This window comes from Pristis pectinata, chromosome 3, assembly GCF_009764475.1.
Source record: "Pristis pectinata isolate sPriPec2 chromosome 3, sPriPec2.1.pri, whole genome shotgun sequence".
Lineage (NCBI taxonomy): Eukaryota > Metazoa > Chordata > Chondrichthyes > Rhinopristiformes > Pristidae > Pristis > Pristis pectinata.
Window position 1 is genome coordinate 75,772,232 of NC_067407.1, and position 25,743 is coordinate 75,797,974.

At 46.1% G+C, this 25,743-nt stretch overlaps 1 protein-coding gene across 1 annotated transcript in view; it reads left to right on the top strand.

Moving 5' to 3' along the window:
• Window positions 1–25,743, top strand: part of dzank1 (double zinc ribbon and ankyrin repeat domains 1) — an 85,613-nt gene that overhangs the window by 29,539 nt on the left and 30,331 nt on the right. Inside the window, 6 exon segments of the mRNA XM_052012149.1 lie at window positions 1,627–1,749; window positions 9,382–9,497; window positions 9,499–9,548; window positions 23,046–23,156; window positions 23,159–23,194; window positions 23,197–23,262. Of these exon segments, the coding sequence (XP_051868109.1) occupies window positions 1,627–1,749; window positions 9,382–9,497; window positions 9,499–9,548; window positions 23,046–23,156; window positions 23,159–23,194; window positions 23,197–23,262 (502 nt within the window).

Consider the following 25,743-nt stretch of genomic DNA (forward strand, 5'->3'; position numbering starts at 1 on the left):
AAGGTGGAGATAGATAAATATTTGAAACATCAAGGAATTGAGGGTTATGGGGAACTGGCACAAAGAAAAGTTGAGGCCAACGTAGATCAGCTATGATCATATTGAATGTCAGGGCAGGCTATGAGGGGCTGAGTGGCCTACTCCTGTTCCCATTTTCCTCTGTTCTTGTGTCAGGTGTGTTCACTCCTGACCTCAAAATGGTCTCTGTCCTCCACGTTTGACCATGCATGTACAGAACTCCGAGATATACTAAACTGCAATTTATAGAAGCTTCATAAGGTTTTAATGATATGGTATTATTGATAAATTGCCTCTCACTCTCACAATTTTGTTCTAAACTGAAAGTACAAATTGATAAAAATCTAACTTAAAACCTAAATATTCATGCCAAATTTTGCTGTCAGAATGATTTAAAATGTCAAATTATGCAAAGCTTAGTTATGTAGTTGTTTAGCAAAATCTGCTGTTATTTGATTCTGGCATCATTTGTATCTCACACTTGTAAACATTTTAATTTCCAAAATATATCATGACCAGTCTTGTTTCACATTCAGCAACGCAAATTAAGTTGGATTCATATGTGGAATTGAAAAATCCCCAAGGCTGGAACAGTGGCACAAACTAGATATAACTTAAAGAACAGGCTTGTGTCACAACATCAGCTTCACTATGATTTGATGACTGAGACCAAGACATAAGAGTTCAAGTGTCATAAGTCGCTGTTACATAGAATTGCAATGAACTCAAGTGTTGCTAATGGAAAGTCATATCATTAAGGGAGAGCAAACGTGCATTCCTCTACTCTCAACCTGCTCTGGGCATGTTCAAAATATATTTTCGGTGTCAGAGGTGGAAGAGTTCCAATCCCACCCACTAAAATACCTCCCCTTCATAAATACAAACTCAAATGTCAGTCTCAAAGTTGAAAATAAATTATTTTGATTTAAGAAAGATGAATATAGAATCAGAGGAGGAGAGTGTGTCATTCTGCACCCTGAGTTTATGCCCAATTATATACCTCAACTTAATTTACACTTGATGCTCCTTGCCTAACAAAAATCTTACAATTTCAATCAAGAAAGCTCCAATTATCCTTGAATTCATGATTTTGCTTCTCCAATTTTGTGTGAATTTGTACTTCCTAATTTGAATGGTCTACCCCCAATTTTATGTCAAAAGAAAGGAAATGCTGAAGATATTTCAGCAAACCAGGGAGCAGCGTCTGTGGGGAAAGAAACTCCATTAATGTTCCAGATCAGTCATATTTTATCTGAACTACTAAGTACTTTACTTTCAGCATTTTCTGCTTTTATTTCAGATTTCCAAAACCAGTGGTTTTTTTTGCTCTTGGATGTCTAATTTTATGTCCACTTTCCCCCCTTCAAAGGAAACAGCTTCACTGTATCAGTGGCACTCAATCTTTTAAGCATTCATTCCAATCACTCTTAAACCTTCTAAACTTGAGGAATTACAAGCCATTATTTATGCATCAATAATATGGCCATGAAATAGATATTCCAGTGTTCTACATAGTGATGAAAACACAGTTCAACTTTATTTTTTCTGTGTTGCACTAAAATTGTTCCTAAATTTGGTACAATTAATTTTCTCCTCTTTCTAAAATAGCCGCTTCTTAGTGGAGATCACTCTGTACCATTACCAAGTCAAGAAGGCAAGTTACTGTCTTGTTCCAAATGTGGTCGGGTTAACAACACCGATGCTCGATTCTGTGACTGGTGCGGAGCCAAGGTAGGAAAAACATTGTGAAGCAATCTGCTCAGTGGTCAGACTTTACACTGACATAACATGATGCCCTAAAACTTGCTGAATGTTTTCCCCCATACCTCCTGTAAGCTCTTGCAGTCCTACAACCCTGCAAGAAGTCTTGTATGCCTTATGTTCTGAGCTCTTGAGCACCTCTCCAATTTCCTTTTACTCTGCACCCTAACCTGACCAGGATCTAAGCTCCTCCCACCTCAGTCTCTCCACCTTTTAAGATGCTCGTTTCAACTTAACCTCTTCAAGTTTGTGAGGGGGAAGGGAACCGGAGGAGTAGGTCAGAGGAAGAAGGGAATGGGGAAAAGTTAGATCAAACAGGTAGAGAGGCTTTGGAGAAGGAGAAGCAGAATACAGGCTATAAAAGTAATAAGGTAGATGGACTGAAGTGTGTTTACTTAAATGCAAGAAGTGTCAGGAATAAGGGGGATGAACTGAGGGCTTGGATAAGTATGGGGGACTATGATATCGTGGCTATTACTGAGACGTGGCTGACATCAGGAGAGGAGTGGATATTGAATATTCCTGGTTCTCGGTGTTTTAAGAGGGATAAGGAAGGGGGAGAAGAGGACGAGGGGTGGCGATACTGGTCAGGGACACTGTTACGGCTGTGGAAAAGATGGATGTTGTAGAAGGATCATCTCTAGAGTCCGTATGGGTGGAATTAAGGAACAAGAAAGGAGCAGTTACTCTACTAGGAGTATTCTATAAGCCCCCCGGTAGCAGTAGAGATATAGAAGAGCAGATTGGCAGGCAGTATTTGGAGAGAAGCAGAAATAACAGGGTTGTTATAATGGGAGACTTCAATTTCCCAAATATAGACTGGAACCTGCTTAGTGCCAAAGGTTTAGATGGGACGGAATTTGTTAAATGTGTCCAGGAGGGATTCCTGACGCAGTATGTTGACAGGCTGACTAGAGGGAATGCCATGTTAGATCTAGTTTTAGGAAATGAACTGGGACAGGTGAAGGATCTACTGGTGGGTGAGCATTTGGGGGACAGTGACCATTGCTCCATAACCTTTAAAATTGTCATGGACAGGGACAGGTGCAGAGAGGACAAGAGGTTTTTCAATTGGGGAAGGGCTAACTACGAGGCTATAAGGAGAGAACTTGGGAGTGTAAATTGGGATGTCCTTTTTGAAGGAAAATATACCATGGAGATGTGGTCGATGTTCAGGGATCTTATGCAGGATGTTAGGGATAAATATGTCCCGGTGAGGCAGAGAAAGAATGGCAGGGTGAAGGAACTGTGGGTGATGAGAGAGGTGGAACGACTTGTTAGGGAGAAAAAGGTAGCATACGTGAGGTATAAGCAGCAAGGTTCAGACAAGGCCCGTGAGGAATATAGGGTAGCAAGGAAGGAACTTAAGAAAGGGCTGAGGAGAGCTAGAAGGGGACATGAAAAGGCTTTGGCTAGTAGGGTTAAGGAAAATCCCAAGGCCTTTTTCAAGTACGTGAAGGGTAGGAGGATAGCTAGGGTAAAGGTAGGTCTGATTAAGGACAAAGGTGGGAGAATTTGCCTGGAGGCGATGGAAGTGGGAGAAGTTCTCAATGAGTACTTCTCTTCGGTATTCACCAGGGAGAGGGGTCTTGATGACGCGGAAGGGAGTGCTGGTAGGGGTAATGTTCTCAAGGTTGTAGATATCAAGAGAGAGGATGTGTTGAAGTTGTTAAATAATATTAAGACAGATAAATCTCCAGGGCCTGACGGGATTTTCCCCAGGCTGCTTCGAGAGGCTAGGGAGGAGATTGCTGAACCGCTGGTAAGGATCTTTGAGTCTTCGTTGTCTACGGGGGTGGTGCCGGAGGATTGGAGGGTTGCGAATGTTGTCCCCTTGTTCAAAAAAGGTAATAGGGATAGGCCAGGGAATTATAGACCGGTGAGTCTCACATCTGTGGTGGGTAAGCTGTTAGAAAGGATTCTAAGGGATAGGATTTATGAACACCTAGAGAATCATGGACTGATTAGGGACAGCCAGCATAGCTTTGTGAAGGGAAGATCTTGGCTCACAAGCCTGATAGAGTTCTTTGAGGAGGTGACCAAGAAGGTTGACGAGGGCAGTGCAGTGGATGTGGTTTACATGGATTTTAGTAAGGCATTTGATAAGGTTCCTCATGGTAGGCTTCTTCAGAAGGTCAGGGGCCAAGGGATCCAAGGAAGCTTGGCTGTGTGGATTAGGAATTGGCTTGCATGTAGAAAGCAGAGGGTTGTGGTGGAAGGAGTGCCCTCTGATTGGAAGGCAGTGACTAGTGGTGTCCCGCAGGGATCGGTTCTGGGACCTCTACATTTTGTGATATTTATCGATGACTTAGCTGAGGGGGTGGAGGGCTGGGTTAGTAAGTTTCCAGACGACATTAAGATAGGCGGTGTTGTGGATAGTGTGGAGGGCTGTTGGAGCTTACAGAGGGATATTGATAGGATGCAGAGCTGGACTGACAAGTGGCAGATGGAGTTCAATCCGGAGAAGTGTGAGGTGGTACACTTTGGAAGGACAAACTCCAGGGCAGAGTACTGGGTGAATGGCAAGGTACTTGGCAGTGTGGAGGAGCAGAGGGATCTGGGGGTTCATATTCACAGTTCATTGAAAGTTGCCTCACAGGTGGAAAGAGCAGTTAAGAAGGCCAATGGGATGTTGGCTTTCATAAATCACGGGATTGAGTTTAAGAGCCGCGAGGTGATGCTGCAGCTTACAAAACTCTAGTTAGGCCACACTTAGAATACTGTGTTCAGTTCTGGTCGCCTCATTATAGGAAGGATGTGGAGGCATTGGAGAGGGTGCAGAGGAGATTTACCAGGATGCTGCCTGGATTGGAGAGTATTGAATATGAGGAGAGGCTTAAGGTGCTAGGGCTTTATTCACTGGAAAGGAGGAGGATGAGAGGAGACATGATAGAGGTATATAAAATATTGAGAGGAATAGATAGAGTAGACAGTCAGCGCCTCCTTCGCAGGGCACCAATGCTCAAGACGAGAGGTCATGGCTTTAAGGTTATGGGTGGGAGGTTCAGGGGAGATGTCAGAGGGAGGTTTTCACCCAGAGAGTGGTTGGTGCATGGAATGCACTGCCTGGGGTGGTGGTGGAGGCAGATACATTGGACAGGTTCAAGAGCTTGTTGGATAGGCATATGGAGGAGTGTGGGATGGGGGTATATGCGGGAGGAAGGGGTTAGGTAGTGTGAGGGTGGTCTGATGGACGGCACAACGTGGTGGGCCGAAGGGCCTGTTTTGTGCTGTTTGGTTCTATGGTTCATTTTTGGGAAGCTGTCATTTAAAGATCGGCAACAAATTTTCTCTGCTAATCCTCCTGTGAAGTAGCTTGGGATAGTATTTATATGCAGATTACTGTCTAAAGAACTGATAACAGAATCACACATGTATTCTGAGTAAGAGAAGGGAAAACTAGAATGAGAGTCAAGGCACATACTCGTGCATAAGGTAGTAGACTATGTTGTGGCAACGGCAAAATTGGGTTGTGGGCTTAGTTGTCCCTAACTCTGGTAAGTTCTTGAAGTGAACCCCAGTGCAGTTGGAAGCCAGGCGTTTGCCAGTCAGATAGTCTGAAATAGCAGTGATGTGTTCAGCAGTCCATTCTTAACCCCTCTGAGCCCTCATTAGTGCAGCTTAAGGTTTTACCTGAAGCAAGCAAAGATCTCCTTAAAGTATTTAGGTATGAGGTCCTGTTGCTGTCAAGAGGACTTGCAATACTGTTTTCATAGGAACCGCTATTTAAAGGGGCATTGCCTTCAAGTATTCAGATCTTCAGGAATGCATTAAATTTTTTTCAGTTTTTTTTCACCTGGGGCTCAAAATGGGCATTTTCCTGACCACACTGCTGTGGTTGGAGAATGGTGAACAAAAACATAAGCTTGTAGGACTGGGCTAAACTCTGTGGAGAGAATGCAGGAGGATGGCTGTTCGCTGGCCCCCTTACTCTGCCCATGAGGTCTACAAGCTTTGAGTTAATTACCTTCATATTTCAAAGGACTGGGTCAGAGGAGTGGAGTCTTGAAAATGACCTTCAATATCTTCACCCTACTGGCTGTGTGTTGCTGTTGACAGCCAGTGACTATGACCCTTTAGTTTGTTTCATCTCAGTCTGCAATAGGGAATATCAGTCACATTACTTAATTGCTCTCTGTCCCTGAATGAAGAAACTCATTGATGCCAACATGCAAAAGCCAACTGATTTATGACATTAATGACAGCAGTCAACCGGAAAGGGGCTGGGTTTTCTTGCCATAGCAGGCTCCTACATTCATGCTGAGATTGGCTTTCAGAGTGCCTCGTAAACGAACAGCACCCTTCCTGAACAGAAAAGGTTTCCACTCCCTCAGTGCCACTGGCAGCTGTTGTGACGGTGACATACTGTGTCAGACATCCTCCCACTCTTAAAGACAGCTTGGCATATTAAAGGCCTGAGTATAAAGTTAATATTTCTCACGTTTGGTCTGTGACACTGCTCTCCAACATAAGCTCTTACAAATAAAACACGAAGGGCCATTAGAACATAGAACTGCTGAAGCACGCCTTTCGTTGCTGGATGTAACTGAGGAGATTTTACAGTCCAGCCAAAGAGAGTCTTGCAATTGAGGGTATGGTTGCAGTATTCAATGTTGCCACCACACTGTGGTGGATTAAAGAGTGTGGGTGGTCAGCATCCAACTGCCAAGCAAGTTGGAAGTGGATTCCTCCATGCTCCCACATAGGACATAGATAAGGCGGGTAATCACAGTCTTTTTCCTGGGGTAAGGGGGTTCAAAACTAGATGGCATAAGTTTAAGGCAGGGGAAAGATTTAAAAGGGACCAGAAGGGCAAGTTTTTCCACACAGAGGGTGGTGGATAGATGGAATGAACTGCCAAAAGAAGCTGTAGAGATGGGTACAGTTACAATGTTTAAAAGACATTTGGATGGGTTCATGGATAGGAAAGGTTTAGGGGGACGTGGGACAAATGCAGACAAATGGGACTAGCTCAGGAAGGCACCTTGGTCAGCATGGACAAGTTGGGTTGAAGGGCCTGTTTCTGTGCGGTCTTTCTGACTTTAAGTGATCTGACATCTCTTAAGCAGAACTCCCAGGTGTGCAGAAAGCAGTTTTCTTTGTCCCTCCACTGGTATCTCTCTCCTTCCCAGCAGAGTTTTCCTTTGGTGAGCTGTCTCCTGGGCTGTCCTTTCCACAAGCACTGCTCCTCTCGCTTTTTGTCAGGTGCAGATCCTCTAACTCACTAGCTGAGCCACCTGAGGTACCAATTAAATTGTCGGTGCTCAGGAGAGATGCTGGTGCTTTTTAAAGAGAACTATTCTCCCTTCTAGTTACATTTTGGAGGTTCCAGAGACAATTAGAGCGGGAGGAGATGGGAAGAAGTCAGCCATGCTACAGCCAGGAGGAAAGTGTTTCCCTGCTGCCTGCGGAAGTGTTTGTTGAGGGGAAGGGGTAACAGTGAGAGAAACACCATGCTGATTATGGCCTCCAGCCTTGCTGTTACTAAAACAGGCAAAAGAACAAGTGTCAAAGGGAGACACAAGAGACTGCTGATGCAGGAATCTGGAGCAACGAACAATCTGCTGAAAGCAGCACCTGTCAGGGGGTGGGGCTGTGAGGGAAGTCCTGATGCAGGGTTTTGACCTGAAACATTGACAATTCCCTTCTCCCCCACAGATGCTGCTTGACCCACTGAGTTTCTGGAGCAGATAGTTTCTTGCTCATATATCAAAGGGATATTTGGGAAAACACCACACACCAATTCCGCTTCAAGTTGAACACCATCCTAACTTGGAAATATACCATCGTTCCTTCATCGTTGCTAGGTCTAAATACTGGAACTTCCTACCCAATAGCACAGTAGAATAACCTTCACTAGGACTTAAGCAGTTCAATAAAGTGGTTCACCACCACCTTCTCAGGACATTTAGCGCCTTGCCGGCAGCACCTAGATCCCAAAACAAAGCATAAATAAAAATAAATCGTCCCCGATAGCTAATATCATGAGGTAGCCTCGCCCAAAAGTCTGACGGTGCTAACAATCAATCTGATTCAGTTTCACTCTGGAAAGTGCCCTAGATCCATTTGTGTGTTATGAAAAGTCTCTCAACATTGTAGCACATTTTGCATTCCTGTGTTTTCCTGTTCTGACAGGTTAATACTTTGTTCAGAGTGGCACGTCCAAGATGTTCTGTTGAAATGTTACTTCAAATTAGTCTACAAAGTATGTTGGTCCACTTATTTGCTCCTTCCTGATTTACATAACCCAGAACCCACGGTCACATTAAGCAGGTTAGCCAGTATTAATGTAGAAAACAGTGATAATTATCCACATGGATCCTTCATTCAAGATAGGTTTCAAGTAATGTTCCACATCTACTGTTAATTCTTTCGTTGCTTTTTCCTTGGATATTGCCTAATCTGTTACCTGTTTGTAGTATTTTCTGTTTCAAATTTTCAGCACCTGGTTTTCTTTTCTTTTTGTAAAGCTGTGTTTAACCTGCTTTCTGGTAAATTTTGAGCATACGCGATTCCATTATTGCAAAAAGAAATGACAATTGTAGTTCTTCAATTAAAAGAGATTCCTGTTTGAAATTCAAAATGGATAGCCTTGCAGTAAAGTATAGCCACTGGGACACTTCAACTTTCGGTGCACACTGCAACAGTCAGGTTATGGCAGGGTTCTGTTCCTGTGAACTGTTTGTTAACCTGAACAGTTCGCAAGTCGGAAAGGTGGACGCGAACCAAGTTCCCACATGGCAGAAGATGCCCGCAACGGCTGGCAAATCCATATCACTGGTCTCACAAAGTCAAAGTCGAGTTTATTGTCATATGCACAGGTACATGTATGCACAGGTGCAATGAAAAACTTGTTTGCTTATCTACAAGCTGTACATAAGTTAGATAGTCATAAGCTGGGGAGGACCTGTATTTAATAGTTTCTGTTTGGTTTCGCATGAGTAATAATCAAAGATCCCCCATTCTCATCTGTTAGTCTGACATAGTGGGTAGCTCTCAGGCAGAGGTTAGGGTTTGAATTGCAGCCCTGGAGCACAAGTCTCAGTGGTGCTCCAGTGCAGTGCAACAGGAGTTGCCTTCTCAATGCCACATTAAACCCATGTCCAGTCTGCCTCTGAGGTGGATGTAAAGGAATTGAGTCCCTACATCAGAGGAAGGTTAGGACTTCTTTTTCCTGTCACCCCTCACTCTCTGCCGGTATAATTCCAGGCCCTCCTCCATTCTGATAACACTCCGGCACTTCACTCCCACTGCTGCCTCCTCCAGGACCCTGAAGTTGGTACTCTTGGGAGTCCTTGAAGAGCAGTGCATGCTGGAGTCTGGGGGACATTGGGACAGGTGCTGTACTTTACAAATACAGAGCATTTTCTTGCATTTTAAAAACATTTTCTGTGTATATAAGGCAGAACACTACATTAATGCAACCTTTGCACATTGCTGTTTGTGGGACCCTGCAATTGATTGTCATGTTTCCTATTTCACAATAGAGATTAGAATTCGGTAAGTTCTTTTATTTGCCATGATGAACTTTGGGACTACCTGAGGCCGTGGAAGGCTTTGTATTAATTTTCTTCTATTAATTAGGTCTTTCTCTTCTTCCAGCCTAGTCCCCCTATGAGTTACCTCAGCTGTTCCAAGTGTGGAGCAACTAACCATCCATATGCTCGTTTCTGTGCATCCTGTGGCATTTACCTGGAGCCACCCCCACGCATGGATTCCGCACAGCATGCTGTTTGATTCTGGCCATTCCATGGCTCCAGCTGAGGTAGGTCTTTATTGAATGATTTCTCCCCTCAAAACCAGCAAGATACCTGCCCTCTCACTTAAAGCAAATGGCACTAGCTTAGATGGGCATCTCAGTGAGAATGGATGAGTTGAACTGAAGAGCCTGTTTCCATGCTGTATTACTTGTGTGTGACTAAGCATCCATGCAAATTCACTCCCAGGGTCACCCATCCTTTATGATTGTTCTAGAGTCTGCAGGAAGTGAGAGTTAAATCTCCTGGACAATGCGGCAAACATTTAGGAAGGAATTGTGCATGTCAAAAAATGTTGTTCTCATTTTGTTTGAACATTTTTGACAATTAGCTGTAAAATTATTGAAGCTGGGAGGAAAACGGCTGTGGTCTGACAGAGTACTTGCAGGTAGAGGTTATCTCCAGGGGTGCTTCCACTCTCAATTGACAACTCTATTCCCTCAGTGGAACTATAATGTTCTTAAAACAGATCTTTCTTTCTAAAAACAAAGAAATGTTTTCATTTATATAGCACCGTTCCCGCTCTTGGAACATCCCAAAATACTTTACTGTCAATTGGGTGCTTCTTGACATCTGGTCAATGTTGTAAAATAGGATCTCCTCAGCTTACAAATGCCTGACTTGCGTACAGCCTGTACATGCAATCAAGCACTTGGGCTGGGATGGTGGGATGGATTTGCCGGCTGGTGCAGGGCTGTGGGCACCTTCTGCCATGTGGGAACTCAGTTCGCGGCTGTATTTCCGACTTGCAAACTGCCGTAACCTTGGAGGACCTGTATGCACCACTGCAGGGTTCAGTGGATAGCAAGGTGGCTCTGTCAGCATCACCTGCATTTGTTTTTGTGATATTGCCCAGGGCATACAGGACCACTTCCCTACTCCTTGCAATAGGTCTGTAGGATCTTTTACATCCACTTCAGAGAGGTGTTGGGCCTCTGTATATTACCTGGTCTCTCAGTACTGCAGTGAATGTACACCACTGAGCGTGGTGTCCTAATCTCTTGTCTCGACTTGCAGAGTCATGTCTGACTGAGGATGGCACCTATATCATTTAGTGCATTGATAACACTGCTGAAATATGTGTCCTTTTATCACTTTCAGTGTGTGATAGCAAAGATGAAACTTACTCAAAACCTGGGATGCCAATTTTGATGTAAGGGTAGACTGACCAGCCACCAGCTTAAAATACCTGTGGTTGCCTTCACCTCTGAAACATGTCGGCACAGTTAGTGCTGCTGCCTCACAGCTCCAGTGTCCATACGGGTTCAATCCTGACCTTGGGTACTGCCTGTGTGGAGTTTGTATGTTCTCCTTGTGACTGTGTGGGCTTCCCTTGGCTACTCTGGTTTCTACCCATATCCCAAAGTTGTGCTGGTTGCTAGGCTAATTGGCTCCTGTAAATTGCCCCTAGTGTCGATGGGTGGCAGTAGAATCAGGGTGCAGTTGATAGGCATACATGAGAGAATAGCTTACTGGGAAATAAGTAGGAGCATGAGACGGATCACAATGCTTTGAGAGGCAATATAAACTCAGTGGACTGAAGTGCCACCTACTATGTCATGAGAAAATATGTCTCATGTAAAATGTGCTGATGATTAATTTCTATTTAATGTCATAGATTTTTTTTAAAGCCGAGATAAAAGCAACTCCATGTTGTGCCAAACAAGCACTGATCCTAAATTGAGAGCTGATAAACCAACTGGGTTGTTGTTGGCAATCCAACGAGTTCAGTGATCATTTTACAATGTGTTATTTTATATTGTATTTAAACCTTTGTGATGAGGGTATGAAGCTGCTTCAAAACCTCAGACCTATTGTTCCCAATATCTTCCACTGGCATGTGCAAGGGGCAGCTCAGTTATTACTCCAAGTTCTGGGAAATTTTAAAACTTTACATGGACATTAATCAAATATGGTGATACTGTCCATGGTGTAATAGTGAAGAGTGCAGGTCAAAGAGAAAAAGGCATTTTCACATCGCACCTTTTGACTTGGGAGTTCTGAAGTTTTCTTACATGCAATTAAGTAATTTTGAAGTGGAGTTATTGTTATAATGTAGGAAAATATGGCAACCAATTAGTATTCCGCAAATCCCCATAAACAGCGGTGAAATGTTGAGTTGATAATCTGTTTTGTGTTGTTAGTTGAGAGAGAAATCTTGATTCTTTCACACCCAATATTTGCTATAATCATGGAATCTTACAGCATGGGAAGAGGCCATTTGGCCCATTGGGAAGATGCCAGAGTTTAGGAAGGGCTTGCTCTTTTCCCATGGTATTGGTTTATTATTGTCACTTGTACTGAGGTACAGTGGAAAAACTTGTCTTGCGTACCGATCGTACAGGTCAATTCATTACACAGTGCAGTTACATTGGGTTAGTACAGAGTGCATTGATGTAGTACAGGTAAAAACAATAACAGTACAGAGTAAAGTGCAGTGCAGTAAGGTGCAAGGTCACAACAAGGTAGATCGTGAGGTCATAGTCCATCTCATTGTATAAGGGAACCGTTCAATAGTCTTATCACAGTGGGGTAGAAACTGTCCTTAAGTCTGGTGGTACGTGCTCTCAGGCTCCTGAAGAGAGAATGACCCGGGTGGGTGGGGTCTTTGATTATGCTGGCTGCTTCACCAAGACAACGAGAGGTAAAGACAGAGTCCAAGGAGGCGAGGCTGGTGTCCGTGATGCGCTGGGCTGTGTCCACAACTCTCTGCAGTTTCTTGCAGTCCTGGGAGGAGCAGTTGCCATACCAAGCTGTGATACATCCGGATAGGATGCTTTCTATGGTGTATCAATAAAAGTTGGTGAGAGTCAAAGGGGACAAACCAAATTTCTTTAGCCTCCTGAGGAAGTAGAGGTGCTGGTGAGCTTTCTTGGCTGTGGCATCCACGTGATTAGACCAGGACAGGCTGTTGGTGATGTTCACTCCCAGGAACTTGAAGCTCTCAACCCTCTCGACCTCAGCACTGTTCATATAGACGGGTGCATGTACACTGCCCCCTTTTCTGAAGTCACTGACCAGCTCTTTTGTTTTGTTGACATTGAGGGAAAGGTTGTTGTCATGACACCATTCCACTAAGCTCTCTATATCTCCTTCCTGTACTCCGACTCATCGCTGTTTGAGATACGGCCTACAACAGTGGTATCATCTGCAAACTTGTAGATGGAGTTAGAGCAGAATCTGGCCATACAGTCATGAGTGTATAGGGAGTAGAGTAGAGGGCTGAGGACGCAGCCTTGTGGGGCACCAGTGTTGAGAATAATCGTGCCGGAGGTATTGCTGCCTATCCTCACTGATTGCAGTCTGTTGGTTAGAAAGTCAAGGATCCAGTTACAGAGGGAGGTGTTGAGTCCTAGGTCTCAGAGTTTGGTGACAAGTTTGCTTGGGATTATTGTATTGAAGGCAGAGCTGTAGTCAATAAACAATAGTCTAACATAGGTGTCTTTGCTGTCCAGATGCTCCAGAGCTGAGTGTAGGGCCAGGGAGATGGCGTCCGCTGTAGACCTGTTTTGGTGATAGGTGAATTGCAGTGGGTCAAGGTTGTCTGGGAGGCTGGAGTTGATGCGTGCCATGACCAACCTTTCAAAGCACTTCATGATGGTGAATGTCAGAGCCACTGGTCGGTAGTCATTGAGGCACATTACCTCATTTTTCTTTGGTACCAGGATGATAGTGGTCTTCTTAAAATAGGTGGGAACCTGAGATTGAAGCAGGGAGAGGTTAAATATGTCCGCAAATACTTCTGCCAGCTGATCAGCACAAGATCTGAGCACACGGCCAGGGAACCATCTGGGCCAGATGCTTTCCTCGTGTTCACTCTCCGGAAGGCTGATCTTACGTCCTCGACGGTGATCACAGGTTCAGCTGCATTGGAGGTGGGTGGTGACGATCCACTTCCCTTCTGTTCAAAACGCGCATAGAATGCGTTAAGTTCATCAGGAAGGGATGCGCTGTTGCTAACTATGCAGCCCGTCATCGTCTTGTAGCCTGTTACGGCATGTAAGCCCTGCCATAGCTTTCGGCTGGTCAGGGGCTCTATTTTGAGTCGGTATTGCCTCTTGGCATCCCTGATAGCTTTCCGAAGGTCGTACCTCGATTTCTTGTACAGATCAGGATCACCAGATTTGTGTGCAGCAGTCCTCGACTTCAGTAGGGAGTGGATCTCCCGGTTCATCCATGGCTTCCTGTTTGGGAACACCCGTATTGTCTTCTTTGGTACACAGTCCTCCACACACTTGCTGATAAAGTCTGTGATGGTGGTGGCATACTCCTATTGGCTGGCAGCTGAGTCTTTGAACATGGACCAGTCCACTGTCTCAAAGCAGTCACGTCGGAGCTCATCTGCTTCCTCAGACCAGCACTGCACGACTCTCCGTACCGGATCCTCCCGTTTCAGTTTCTGTTTGTATGCAGGGAGAAGGAGCACAGCCTGGTGGTCTGATTTCCCAAAGTGAGGACGAGGGGTGGCTCGGAAGGCATCTTTGATGGTTGTATAGCAGTGGTTAAGGATGTTGATGCCCCTGGTGGAGCAGATGTGCTGATGGTATTTTGGTAACACACTCTTGAGTTTGGCCTGATTGAAGTCACCTGCGATAATGAAGAGGGCCTCAGGGTATCCTGTCTCAAGGTTGTTGACCACGGAGTATAGCTCATTGAGTGCAGGTTTCATGTCCGTCTGTGGTGGGATGTCGACTGCCGTCAGGATAGCTGAAGTGAACTCCCTTGGCAGATAGAATGGTCGACACTTCACCATTAGATATTCCAGGCTGGGTGAGCAGGAGCTCGCCAGGACCGTCACGTCCGAGCACAACAAGTTATTGATTAAGAAGCAGACCCCTCCACCTTTAACTTTGCCTGACGACACTGTACGGTCCATTCGATGAATTGAGAAGCCCTCAGGTTGAATAGCACAGTCAGGTGAGGCAGGTGTGAACCATGTTTCAGTGAGACGTAGTACATAACAGTCCCTCAGTTCTCTTTGGTAGGTCAGTCTTGCCCTTAGTTCATCAAATTTGTTATCAATGGACTGGATGTTAGCTGGGGAGTGGGGTCTTGTATCCACGTTGTTTCAGCCTTGCCTGCAGCCCAGCCCTCTTGCCACGTTTCCGAGATACGCGGTGGCGACTCTTTGGTTCTGAAGTGGAGCCACCAGGTAAGTTATTGTTTAGGGTCAGACCTGTAAGACCTGGAGCGGATTCCCTTGGACTGGATGGTTAGTAACTTCTTGCTAGACTTCAATGACCTGGAGCGGATTCACCTGGACTGCCAGTGATTGGAACATAGAACATAACAGCACAGTACAGGCCCTTCAGCCCATGATGTTGTGCCAACATTTTATCCTGCTCTAACCTTCCCTCCCACATAGCCCTCCATTTCCCTATCATTCATGTGTCTATATAAGAGTCTCTTGAATGTCCCTAATGTATCTGCCCCCACAACCTCTGCCAGCAGCGCATTCCACACACCCACAACTCTCTGTGTAAAAAAAAAACTTACCTCTGACATCCCCCTTAAATATTCCTCCAATCACCTTAAAATTATACCCCCTCATGTTAGCCATTTCCGCCCTGGGAAAAAGGTGGACTGGTTTATGTATCTGACTCCACAAGAACATTTATAGAATAAAGCTTCTGCATAAAGCTACAGTAGGAAAACTGAACAAATAAGGAATATTAAAGATTGAACTTACAGCTACCGGCATTCAGAGTTACAGTCAGCTTCTGCGCTTTGTGTTATTCGCTCAAACCTTCCTTGTCTTGATAGTTGGTATAGACATTGGGAAGAATACAAATACACCAAACACTAAAAGTGGTGATATGTAATTACCTTTTAAAACTTATTGTTGAATCTCCTACAGCAAGTTCCTCCAGCAGATTATTTGTTGCTATATAGAATGGCTTTACATTTTTCTTTCACCCATAAAATATTTTTGTTTTTAAAAAAACAAACTAAATATTAATTATCTCAATGACTGTAAATAAGGAAGGCACAATTGTATGAATAGCGGCACAATATTACCTATAATCACTCTAAGAAACAACTGTATTACACCCATTTAATGGGACTTTTTTAAACTATCCAAACAATGAATATATTTACAGTTTGTGGCGACTCACCGTCTAGTCGGGCGAACCGGCTCGGCAGTCGGGTCGCGCGGCGTCGGAGCGACGAGGCCCAAGATGGCGACGGGCCTCGTCTTTCCGAGCGACGGGGAGAACCCGCGCGCGGGAAAGTCCTGATGACGTAGGACTTACGTCATTGCCGGTTTTTTTGGGCGGGAGTTTTTCTCCCTTAAAGGGCCCGCACAAGGCGGGAAAATAAACCAGTTCTGTTTGGCAATCCTCCAAGTAGAGTCTTGTTTTATTCCGCGGTAGCAACTGCTACATTGGTGACCCCGACGGTCCAAACGGCTTTTGGACCCGCGAAATGGACGACAGCGCAGCAGCCAACGCAGTGGCCCTCAAGCTGCCCACCTTTTGGACACTTCGGCCCAGCGTCTGGTTTGACCAGGCTGAAGCGCAATTCCACCTTCGGCAGATCACCTCCGACTCCACGAAGTACTACCATGTGGTTAGCCCTCTGGACCAGGAGACAGCCGCCCAGGTTGGAGACTTCATCCAGTCGCCTCCGGAGGAAGATAAGTACCCGGCTTTCAAAGATCTTTTGATCCGGACCTTCGGCCTCTCCCGTCGTGAGCGCGCCGCCCGCCTGCTTCATCTGGATGGCCTGGGGGACAGATCCCCATCCGCCCTAATGAATGAGATGCTGGCATTGGCCGAGGGACACAAGCCATGCCTGATGTTCAAACAGGCCTTCCTCGAACAGCTCCCCGATGACATCCACTTGTTGTTAGCTGATGCCGACTTCAGCAACCCCCGTGAGGTGGCCGCCCGGGCAGATGTCCTGTGGAGGGCCAAGCGCGAGAGCGGTTCGTTCGTCAGTCAAATCACCAGGCCGCGAGCCCAACACCTGCCTCGCCTGGCCCCAGCAACCGAGCAGCCACGCCCCAGGAACGCAGACGACGACACGGGTGACCAGCTGTGCTTCTACCATCAGAGGTGGGGTGCGGAGGCCCGTCGATGCCGCCCACCCTGCAAGTTTCAGGGAAACGCCAGGGCCAGCCGCCGTAGCCATCAGTGGCGGCTGGCCACCGACAGAGCCTCCTCTTCGTTCAGGACAAGAAATCTGGACGGCATTTCCTCGTTGATACTGGAGTGGAGGTCAGTATTTTGCCCCCGACAGGCCGCGACACTCGTGACAGGCCACCAGGTCCTCTACTCAATGCCGCCAACGGTACAACGATACGGTCTTTCGGCACCCGTACGCTTCAATTACACTTTGGCGGCAGCCGTTTTACCTGGACCTTTACCCTTGCCACCGTCGCCCGACCACTCCTAGGAGCCGATTTCCTTCGGGCCCACAACCTGTTAGTCGACCTGCGAAGGAAGCGGTTAGTCCACTCTAGCACTCTCCGGACCTATCCCCTGGGAGAAATCAGCCCACCAGCCCCGCACCTGGACTCCATTACCCTTTCTGGTGACGATTTCGCCAAGCTCCTAGCCGAATTCCCATCGATTTTGGCACCTTCGTTTACAAATTCTCGGCCTACACATGGGGTACGACACCACATCATTACCACAGGGCCACCCCTTCATGCCCGAGCACGACGATTACCTCCAGACAAGCTCCGCCTGGCAAAGGAAGAGTTCCATCACATGGAGGAGCTGGGGATTGTTCGCAGGTCAGACAGCCCCTGGGCCTCCCCCCTGCACATGGTCCCCAAAGCCACTGGAGGGTGGAGGCCCTGCGGCGACTACCGCAGGCTGAATGACGCCACCACCCCGGACCGCTATCCCATCCCTCACATCCAGGACTTCGCAGCGAACTTACACGGGGCCCGCATCTTTTCCAAAGTGGACCTCGTTAGGGGATACCACCAAATCCCGGTCCATCCGGATGACGTCCCCAAAACTGCGATTATCACCCCATTCGGCCTGTTCGAATTCCTTCGGATGCCGTTCGGACTTAAGAACGCTGCGCAGACCTTCCAGCGGCTGATGGACGCAGTAGGCCGAGACCTGGACTTCGTGTTCATTTACTTGGACGACATACTGATCGCCAGCCGTAACCGCCAGCAACACCTTTCCCACCTCCGCCAGCTGTATTCCCGCCTCCGCGATTTCGGCCTCACGATTAACCCGTCCAAGTGCCAATTCGGACTTGACTCTATCGATTTCCTCGGCCACAAAATCACCAGCGACGGGGCAACACCCCTACCCGCCAAGGTGGATGCTATCCGCCATTTTGCCCGCCCCGACACAGTCAAATGCCTACAGGAATTCCTTGGGATGGTCAACTTTTACCATCGTTTCATCCCTGCAGCAGCCCGTATCATGCGCCCTCTGTTCTCGCTGCTGGCTGGTAAGGGCAAGGACATCACCTGGACTGACGAGGCTGCGGCTGCTTTCGTTAAGGTCAAAGACGCCCTGGCAGACGCCACGATGCTGGTACACCCTAGGACTGACGTCCCGACTGCCCTCACGGTAGACGCGTCCAACACCGCGGTGGGTGGGGTACTGGAACAGCTACTCGAAGGCCGCTGGCAACCCTTGGCATTTTTCAGCAAACACCTTAGACCGCCCGAACTGAAGTACAGCGCTTTTGATCGGGAACTTCTAGCGCTGTATCTGGCGGTCCGGCATTTCCGATACTTTCTAGAAGGCAGGCCTTTCACCGCTTTCACCGATCATAAGCCTCTGTCCTTTGCCTTCTCCAAAGTCTCCGATCCGTGGTCAGCTCGTCAGCAGAGACATTTATCCTACATTTCCGAGTTCACAACTGACATCCAACATGTCTCCGGAAAGGATAATGTTGTTGCTGATGCACTTTCCAGACCAACCATCCACAACCTATCCTTGGGTGTCGACTACACGGCCCTGGCTGACGCACAGCAAGCCGACGACGAACTGCCCAGCTACAGAACCGCAGTCTCGGGTCTGCAGCTCCGAGATTTCTTGGTTGGTCCAGGTCAGCGGACCCTACTTTGCGACGTTGCGACTGGTCAGCCCCGCCCTATAGTCCCTGCAGCCTGGCGGAGACGCGTTTTTGACTCGGTACATGGGTTGGCGCACCCGTCCATCAGATCTACTGTCCGACTGGTCGCCAGCAAGTTTGTCTGGCATGGCCTGCGCAAACAGGTCAGTGAGTGGGCCAGGACTTGTCTGCACTGCCAGACGTCAAAAATCCAGCGACACACCAAGGTCCCACCACAGCAGTTCGAGCCTACCCGTAGGAGGTTCGACCACATACACGTCGACCTCGTGGGCCCTCTGCCGGTTTCAAGAGGAGCCCAGTACCTCCTTACCATCGTCGACCGGTTCACGAGGTGGCCTGAGGCAACCCCCCCTGACTGACATCACAACTGATTCCTGCGCCCGAGCGCTGCTCACAACTTGGGTCTCACGTTTTGGCGTTCCGGCCCACATCACTTCAGACAGAGGCACCCAATTCACTTCCAGTCTCTGGGCTGCATTAGCGAACCTGCTAGGGACGCAGCTGCACACCACCACGGCCTACCATCCTCAATCAAACGGGTTGGTGGAACGTTTTCACCGCCATCTAAAATCGGCCTTGATGGCCCGCCTGAAGGGTCCTAACTGGGTTGACGAGCTGCCTTGGGTCCTGCTCGGCATACGCACTGCCCCCAAAGAAGACCTCCGCACTTCGTCAGCTGAGCTTGTATACGGGGCGCCACTAGTTGTCCCCGGGGATTTTATACCTGCCCTTCAGGACCAAGGGGAACAACCCCCAGCAGTTCTACAAAGACTGCGCGAGAAGCTCGGCGCCTTGGCCCCGATTCCCACCTCATGCCACGGTCAAGCCCCATCCTGCCAGCCCAAGGAACTACGGGACTGTAAGTTTGTTTTCGTTCGCAGGGGCACACCTCGGGCGCCATTGCAACGACCATATGAGGGACTGTTCCGAGTCATACGGAATAACGGATCCACTTTTATTTTGGACATTGAAGGCAGGGAACAGGTTTTCACGGCGGACCGCCTCAAACCGGCCCATTTGGATCTGCAACAGCCTGTCGAGGTTGCCACGCCGCGACGCAGAGGCCGCCCCCCCTAAGCGGCAGCTGGCACAGCCCACGGACCTTGGGGACTGTCTCCCCGGTTCTGGGGGGGGGTTGTGTGGCGACTCACCGTCTAGTCGGGCGAACCGGCTCGGCAGTCGGGTCGCGCGGCGTCGGAGCGACGAGGCCCAAGATGGCGGCGGGCCTCGTCTTTCCGAGCGACGGGGAGAACCCGCGCGCGGGAAAGTCCTGATGACGTAGGACTTACGTCATTGCCGGTTTTTTTGGGCGGGAGTTTTTCTCCCTTAAAGGGCCCGCACAAGGCGGGAAAATAAACCAGTTCTGTTTGGCAATCCTCCGAGTAGAGTCTTGTTTTATTCCGCGGTAGCAACCGCTACAAGTTTAACATAAATTTAACCCTGTATTTAATGTTCATAATGTGGTCTCCACTTCACTGGAGAAATTAAATACAAGTTGGCCAACTGTTTTGAGCACTACCTGAATTTAGTCCACAGGGACAACCATGAACTTCCTGTTGCCTGCCGCTTTAGTTCTCCAACCCACTCCCACTCTGACCGATCAGGCTGTCGCCTCCTGCACTCTTATAACAAGGCCCAACATAGGCTTGAGGAATTAGCTCTCATCTTCCATCTAGGCAAGAGACAGCCTTCCAGACTCAATATTGATTTCAACAACAGGTAACTCGCTTCCCCTGTCTATTTCAGAACTGCCCAGTCTGTTTGTGATATTGGCTCAGTTGTTCTTTCTCTGTTATACAGCCTGACCTAACGGGCATGCCTACAGCTCTGCTCTTCACAACTGTTATGTGCTTTTGTTTGCTTTCTTACTCACTAACTGCCCAATTTCATAGTGTTTATGCTCCTTTATTTAGGTTATTTCTAAATGCTCCCATTATCTGTTCAACTGCATCACCTCATTTATCGCTTATCCCCAAGGCCATCCTGGTCTCACCTTTTCAAAGAGATGCCCTTTGTCCTACCCATTCCATCCCCACCCTCTCCTCAACTTAAAAAAAAATTGTTTTTTCTCTTTCTCAGTTCTGATGAAAACTCTCTCCTGAAATGTTGACTTGGTTTCTCTTTTCACAGATGTTGCCTGACCTGCTGAGATTTTCCACCATATTCTATTTTTATTTTATACTTAACCCTTTGCCTTTTGGAATCCAAATTACATTTGCCTCAAAGTTCAGTAATGACTATTTGAAATTGCCCATCTAAGTCTTGAAGACATTATCATTGCATTATGTTGGTGATGTTAAAAAGATTTTAAATGTTCATCCAATGCCACAGTCAAAGTCTAACATCATTAATTTAACACTGCCGACTTAAGCTAATTTTGAGATGGTATAGACATATCAGCTAAGCTGACGCAATGGTAGTAATTATAGTTGGACTATAAAGCATTTCAGTTTTACCAGTTAGGGCAGTGTACATTTGCCTAGGGTAGAAATCATTGCTGTACTGTTAATGTGCAAGTTTAAACCTCTGTTATTTTAGCAGATTGTTTGTCAGGTCTCAACCATGCCTCTGTGGCAGCATTTTCATGATTGAGTCAGTAGGTTGTCAGTTCAAGCTTCACTCTAGGGATTTCAATGCAAATACATAAGTTTATCTAAAACAGAAATACTTGGGAAAAAAACTCAACAGGTCAGGCAGCATCTGTGAAAGAGAAAACAGTTAACGTCTTCTTGAAGAACCTTTATAAATTGGTTTATTATTGTCACATGTACCAAGGTACAGTGAAAAACTTTGTTTTGCATGCCATCTATACAGATCATTTCATTACAACAGTACATTGAGGTAGTGCAAGGAAAAACAATAAAAGAATGCAGAATAAAGTGTTACAGTTACAGAGAAAGTGCAGTGCAGGCAGACAATAAGGTGGAAGGCCATAATGAGATAAATTGTGAGATCAGGAGTCCATCTTATTGTAGTAGGGGACAGTTCAATGGTCTTATAACAGTGGTATAGAAGCTGTCCTTGAGCCTGGTGGTATGGGTTGGGAAAGAGAGATAGGACCATAGTTTAAGTTGCAAGGTGCTGGACAGAGGGGTAGGGTAAGAAGAATACCTGCAAAAGGGTGAAGCCAGTGTTTCCAAGGGGATGAGTCTTCTGGTCAAATGGGTTAATGGAGACACTTAAAGGGTGATAACATAAAGAAGTGTAAAGTGTTGTTAATATCAGGGCTGTGGGACGTACCAGCTGGTCAGGCTGTACCAATGGCGTGAGAAAAACTGAGCCGACATCACAACTTGGAGAAGAACTGATCAGTTCTGACACCAACGGGGAAAGTGAGTTACCAAAAGTTGGAGACTTCAATGTTGAGCCTGGTAGGCTGCAAAGTGTCCAGATGGAAGATGAGGTATTATTCCTCAAGCTTGTGGTGTAACAGCGCAGGAGGCCTCAAACAGACAGGTCAGAATGGCAGTGGGATGGTGAATTAAAGTGGCAGGCAACAGAAAGCTCGTGGTTGCTCCTGTGGACTGAAGGTCGGTGTTCTACGAAGCAATCACCCAATCTCCCTTTAGTTTCCCTAGTAAAGATGGGAAACACTAAATGCAGTGCACTAGATTGAAAGCAGTGTAAGTGGATCACTGCTTCACCTGGAGAAACTGTTTGGGTCACTGGATGGTAGGAAGAGAAGAGGTGAAAGGATGGTATTGCATGTCCTGGGAAAGTGCCATAAAATGGTGAGTGATTGGTGGTGCATTAGTCCAGCATAAATTTAATTGAGGGACTACTTCAATGTTGAAAGGTGCTGTCTCTTAGGTGAGACATTACACCAAGGCCTTCTGTCTCATTGTTGGGGGGAAAAAAAAGGTTCTGTAAAGTTGTTCAGAAAGAGTAAGCAAGTTTTTCCCTGTTGTCCTGCTCCTCAACCAAGTGAACCAATGTCAGTATCCTCCCTCAGTCCAGAACCTCCAGTGTTTGAAGCCCTGGTTACACTCAGTTGTTCATATGCTCAATACCAGATTCCCGAAACAGACACATTATTCAATCTCTGCCATGGGAAGAGGTTATTAGGCAGACAGAGGGAAACAACCAAGGATGTGTTCAATGCCTCCTTGAAGGAATGCGGCTTCCCTACTGACTCCTGGAATTCTGGTCCGTGTCCACACAAAGTGGAAAATGAGCATTCAGGATAGTATTGAGAACCAAAGTGATTGTCAATCTTCCTGCCTTAGAGCAGTGACCATTCCACATTGGCTATAAATCAAATCAGAACAGTGAAAAATGTTATATGAATGTGGTATCTGAGTTATCTTCTATGTTAAGTAAGCACAGGGGGAAGCCTCAGATGAGCATATTGTGTTGGCACTGTAAAACTGTCAGTTGTCATTTTTCCCTTTGTGGTTTAAAAACTGAATACCACTTACCTTGTTCTTTATTTTTCTTTTGCCGTAAAGACCACAGATCTGCGTGCTTCTGCAACCTGGCAACCTTTGACCATCCCGTTGCCACGGTTTAAACTTGGATCTAATAAGGAGGATCAGGGGACCCAAACTGTGGGCCTTTTTTACCCATCCTGCAAATGATGGAGAAGAAGGAAATAGAGATACATCTCAACAAGAAAAGCAGCAGAAGATGACCAATCGACGTCCGCTTCTAACTGCTGTCAGTCCTGGAAGAGGTCAGTGATGTCACTTGTATGTTTAAAGTCTAGGCATCCATTTATATCGTCAAGATTGAGCAGTCCCTACTGTGCAGGTTATAATTCTTCATTGTTCAAAGAAAACCACTGCAGAATGTGGCTAGAACAGTACAGTTTTTTCTGCTCTCCACTTGTTTTATCAGAGTTGAATAGCCTGACTTACCATTATACAAGAACATGTATTCTACATTTTTATGTCTCCACCCAATATGTGTATCCAAAAAATATTGACAAGATCTTCAGTTGATCTGGCATTTTACAAATAAAAGAATAAAATGGTTAAAGTTCATATTGTGATCAGGTCAACTTTTACTTAGAAATTGGGTGTGCACTTTGTCCCATCGAACCCAGTTTATCTACATGTAGCCAGTGGCTAGTGTATTCAATAACACTGCTCTACTTCTAGTCTCTGTTCCACTAGTGAAAAGAGAGACACCTGGCCTGTGAAATTCAAACAGACAAACCAAATAGCATTAACATAAAATAAATATCTGAGCAGATAGAATGTTACTTCCAGCTGAGAAACTAGGATTGGGTGGTTTTGTCAAAAACTAGAACTTCATTGAGCTGAGATCTACAACAGGGTAGCTTTCTTGAAATTCCAGAGCTACTAAATTTCTATCCCGGTGAACTAAAACTGGTCTGGGTTACTTTGACAGGATGTGGTACCACTATGAATGAGTCCTAGATCAATTCATCAGATGATGTACTACTGATAAATGAGTTTTGATAGGAGGAAATGCTATTGGAAAGCAGAAGCTGGTGGAGACTGCTTTGGTGGGGTGGAGTGCTAATGGTGAATGAATCCCAATCTGTTTCACTTCGGTAGGGAGAGGTGCTAATGGCGAAAGGGATTTGGTACGGATCACTTTGGTTAGGTTAAGTAACACAGGATGAGGTATCATTGTGAATGAAATACTTCCATGGGTTCCAGACTAACTCATTTTGGTAGAAGTACCACTGGAGAAAAATCCTCGTCAGAATAATCTGGTAGAATGAGGTGGTACTGCTAAATGGATCTTGGATGGATTGCTTTGTTAGGGTAATGTTCAACTTTTAAACTAGTCCTAGTCTGGATCATTTTTGGAGAGTGAAGTACTCCTCACAGACAGAATATTGACTAAAATCCAGGAGCAGTACTTATCCTTTCCACTTGTCCTTTGAGGATCCACTACTAAGGAAGTAGTAAGCCAAAAATTTTGTTTGTGAAGCAAAGAAAAACTTGCCAAACATTGCTGCCTGTAAAGGTTTCATTATCTGTATAACAAAATGATGGCAATGAGATGTATTTTTTTTTAAAGTTATATTTTCAAGTATGTAGAATAATAAGCCCAGGCCCATAACAAGCAACCCCAGTTCAGACCACACTATAGCAGCCTCCAAACTTGTTTCCTAATCTCTGATCTACAACAGAGCTCAGATTATAATTTGGACAGGGATGTGGAAAAGCATGGGGAAAAATCTGGGCCTAAGAAAGTCTCGAGTTGCAGAGGGGCTTATGAAACAAATACAGATGTGAGTTTAAAATGGCTGAAGGGTAGTTGAAATGCATGAGGGCTGGGTCAGCTTGGTGTTGCATAGAAGGGGTGGAATGTGGCCATGGAGAGATTGAAGCACAAAGATGAGGTCTAAATTGGAAGCTCTGTGGGTTTTGGGAGCCTATGCAGATTATTGAGGATGGGTGTGAGCAGCACTTGGGAGAAACAGAATAGTTTTGGAATCGGTGAAATATGTGGAGGATGGTGGGAAATGAATCTGATAGCAGCAAAGTCTATAAACCTTCTAATAGTCCTTTCTGTGGGAGAGAAGTAGACTGAAGCTTCTTGCTCACTAGAATTCATATTCTTTTTGAAGCTTGCCATTTTAATTTGAGCTCCCTTTTCTGCATTCCAAGATGGTTTAGACTATGGTTTCTTTTTGGCAGGTGCCTGAACTTTACCCTTGGTACTTGTAGAGATTGAGTGTTTAATAGGAGCTATTCCAACAATTGTCTCAGGAACAGGGGACTTTCAGCAGCCTTTGTTTTACTCATGGTGAATCCATGTGCACACATGTTTGAATGCATGTGGTCATTTGTGTGCACTGCCCACATGTGCTTTTATTTCCACAAAGGGCAAGTGATGCAGGGTTAACTGCTCATTTTAACTCTTAGGTTGAGAGATTCTTATTAATCAAAGTTATTGTGGGATATAAAGAAAGAGCAGGTCTATTATAATTAGGTCAAATATCAAGATCAGTTGTGCTCTCACTTAATTTTGGAACAGGCAAATAGACCTAATCTTGTTCCTGAGTGTGTCCACGTGCACTTGTTTGTGTTTGTATGTTTTGGGGCAGGATGGGCAGGTGGCAGGGATGGCCACTGCGGTTGGCTGACAGTAGCAGCAGTTGTAGAGATCTTAATGTAGTTTATCCTCCTGTGACAGCAAGTGCTCCCTTGGGTCTAGCCGGGAGGAGCCAGAT